The sequence below is a fragment of the Montipora capricornis genome, chromosome 10 (genome assembly GCF_036669925.1).
Source record: "Montipora capricornis isolate CH-2021 chromosome 10, ASM3666992v2, whole genome shotgun sequence".
Classification (NCBI taxonomy): domain Eukaryota; kingdom Metazoa; phylum Cnidaria; class Anthozoa; order Scleractinia; family Acroporidae; genus Montipora; species Montipora capricornis.
In genome coordinates this window covers 10,791,257-10,793,728 of record NC_090892.1, presented here as the reverse complement: position 1 = coordinate 10,793,728, position 2,472 = coordinate 10,791,257, and the positions used below count along the sequence as shown (strand labels likewise).

The window sequence follows — 2,472 nt, the reverse complement described above, 5'->3', positions numbered from 1 at the left end:
CAAGAACGTGAAATGACCAAATGTGAGGTTTTAAAGAGAACGTCAGCGCTTGATAAATTTTCATTAAATGAAGGTCTGGTGAGATGTTTTTTCGTTGTGTGGTCCATTTGACGTCTAGGGCTAACGATCAGATAGATTTAATGGCTTAAAAGGATCTACAACTTACAATCCGATAGTTGACATTCCTGACCATGCGAGAAGAGGGCCACGAATGCCAAAGCTCGATGCCAAATTAGCTTTAGTTACAGAAAATTGTGCATACTAGCCGCAGCATTTTGTGATCGCGAAATTCTTTAAATTTCCGCGTAGTTACGATAGCAGTATGCTGTGCCCTTGTCCCTGTCAAGATGGCAAGTATATTATCTTATCCCAGACTTTTTTCGTGACATTTCAACAGAGTCTATACCTGAAACTTTCTAATGAACGGGCTAAAGACACAGACTTTTAGTCGCTAGCGACTTTTAGCGACTTTTAGTCGCCAGCCGCGATCCTTGGCCTACGATGTTGACGGGTCGAGGTCTCGAATGAATTGACTGACAGCTCGCCCAGTCCAAGGTTCCCTATATAGGCAGTGTCCGTGTTTAAATACCCAAAGTTAGTCCACCTAGCAAATCACGTATTGGTTCAACGTGCAGAGGCAGGCAAAAATACATCCAACAAAATTGACCAAAGTTAGACCTCTGCGAGACGCTTGCCTGCTGTGGTTGCTGCGAATTAAGGGAACGGAGGTGAGTTATCATCCGAGTTCATACAAAATGGTCTCTGTAGCCGTTTTGCTGTCAACTGCAAGGTTAATTGCAGAATGTTTCCTGTCCTATCAGGTTGTTTTTTGCATTTTCATTCCCTTGTTTCCTTGGCTTCAGTTAGCTGGGTTGTTTTACATGTTAAAGCGCGCTGAGCGTTTCATAGTCAAAATGGTGTTCGGTGAACAACATTTGAGCGGCATGGACTCCGCCTGGCTACCCTACGACAGAAAAAACCTCTTCTATCTCAATTCGGTGTTTTGCTTCGAACACACGGGCAGCGTTGAAGAACGAGTAGATCTTTTCCGCCAGGCTCTTTCTGAACGACTGGCTAACGCAAAGAAAGCCAACGGAGAATTGCTGTATTTCAGAATGCGCTGTTATTTTCGCCCTGGTTTGTTCCAGTACTTTTTGCGGGAGGACCGATCTTTCAAGATTGAAAATCACGTGCTCAAATGGGAGGGAGAGGTACCTCGATCAAAAGAAGAGTTGGAGGCGATTGTTTCCAGGCTGAGCACGGAGCCTTTGCCAGAGAAAAGATCTCCTTGGTGTTTTGTTTGCATCCCAACAAACTTTGGTAGCAATGATATGTTTCTCGCGTACAGGATGTCGCACGCTCTCTCTGATGGAATTTCTAATATGAAATTTCTCATTTACCAATTTCCTGATGAAGTTCTGCCCCAAAAAGAGACTCAAAACTTTTCGGCCACTAACAGGACACTTTTTATGGCCAAAGCAATGCTTATAGCACCCAGGTACCTTCTAAAGCTGCTCTCCTCACCTACTGAGCGATCCCTAATACATGGTCCAGGTCTCAGTGGAGTGAAAAGATTTGTATGGGATGAGGCGTTTGACCTTCAGCTGATTAAAAACATCAAATCGGCTACAGGTACAACTGTAAATGATGTGTTAATGACATGCATGACAATGGCACTGCGGAAGTACTTCCAGAGGAAAGGTGTAGCATGTCCTGCTGACTTGACTGCTTCTGTTCCTGTGGATGTCCGTCCAGCAACAAAAGAAATTCACTTTGACAACTACTTCACATTCATCTTTCCCAAAATGGCTGTAGGCACTGGTGACATTATGGAACAATTGTATGAAACACAAGCTCACATGAAGGGATTCAAAGGATCCGGTGCACCCCTCGTCACATTAGGAATGTTTTTCACTTCACAAGAAACATGTCCACAATTCTTGACCAATTATCTTAGCACTCTTCTGACCAAAAAGTCAAGTTGTGTTTTTTCAAATCTGCCTGGTCCACAACACATATTGACCGTTAAAGGCAGCCGTATGAAATATCTGATGTTTTTTCCTCCAAACAAGGGTAACAACGGAGTGTCCCTTGCCATTTTTAGTTATGCAGGGCAAGTTGTTGTCGGAGTTCAAAGCGATATTGCTGTGCTGCCAGATCCAGAGATCGTTGTTGAAGAGTTTGGAAATGCTGTGAATGAAATGGCGAAACGTGTTCTCCACAAAAAAAGGGCCGCGGTTAGATGAACAGGTAACAAATTATTCTTTATAACCGAAAATCAGTGCCTGTAGCTTTTGTTTCAAATTTAGGATCTAGATTGAACATCATTTAGACGAGACGATTTATTTCAGAAGACTGGCTTTTATTTGCTGCAGCCACCTTCAAGGTAGTGGCTCTATGCTGTCACATGCATAGATTATTTTAGAAGACTTTGAATATGTTGGGCCTGCAACCGTGTCAATGAATTAAATT

The 2,472-nt window shown here is 43.0% G+C and overlaps 1 protein-coding gene across 1 annotated transcript; it reads left to right on the top strand.

Moving 5' to 3' along the window:
• The first annotated feature begins 914 nt into the window (after positions 1-914).
• Positions 915-2,246, top strand: LOC138020291 (putative diacyglycerol O-acyltransferase MT1809). Its single transcript, XM_068867295.1, has one exon. It carries the CDS (start codon positions 915-917, stop codon positions 2,244-2,246), a length of 1,332 nt encoding a protein of 443 aa, XP_068723396.1.
• The last annotated feature ends 226 nt before the right edge of the window (positions 2,247-2,472 follow it).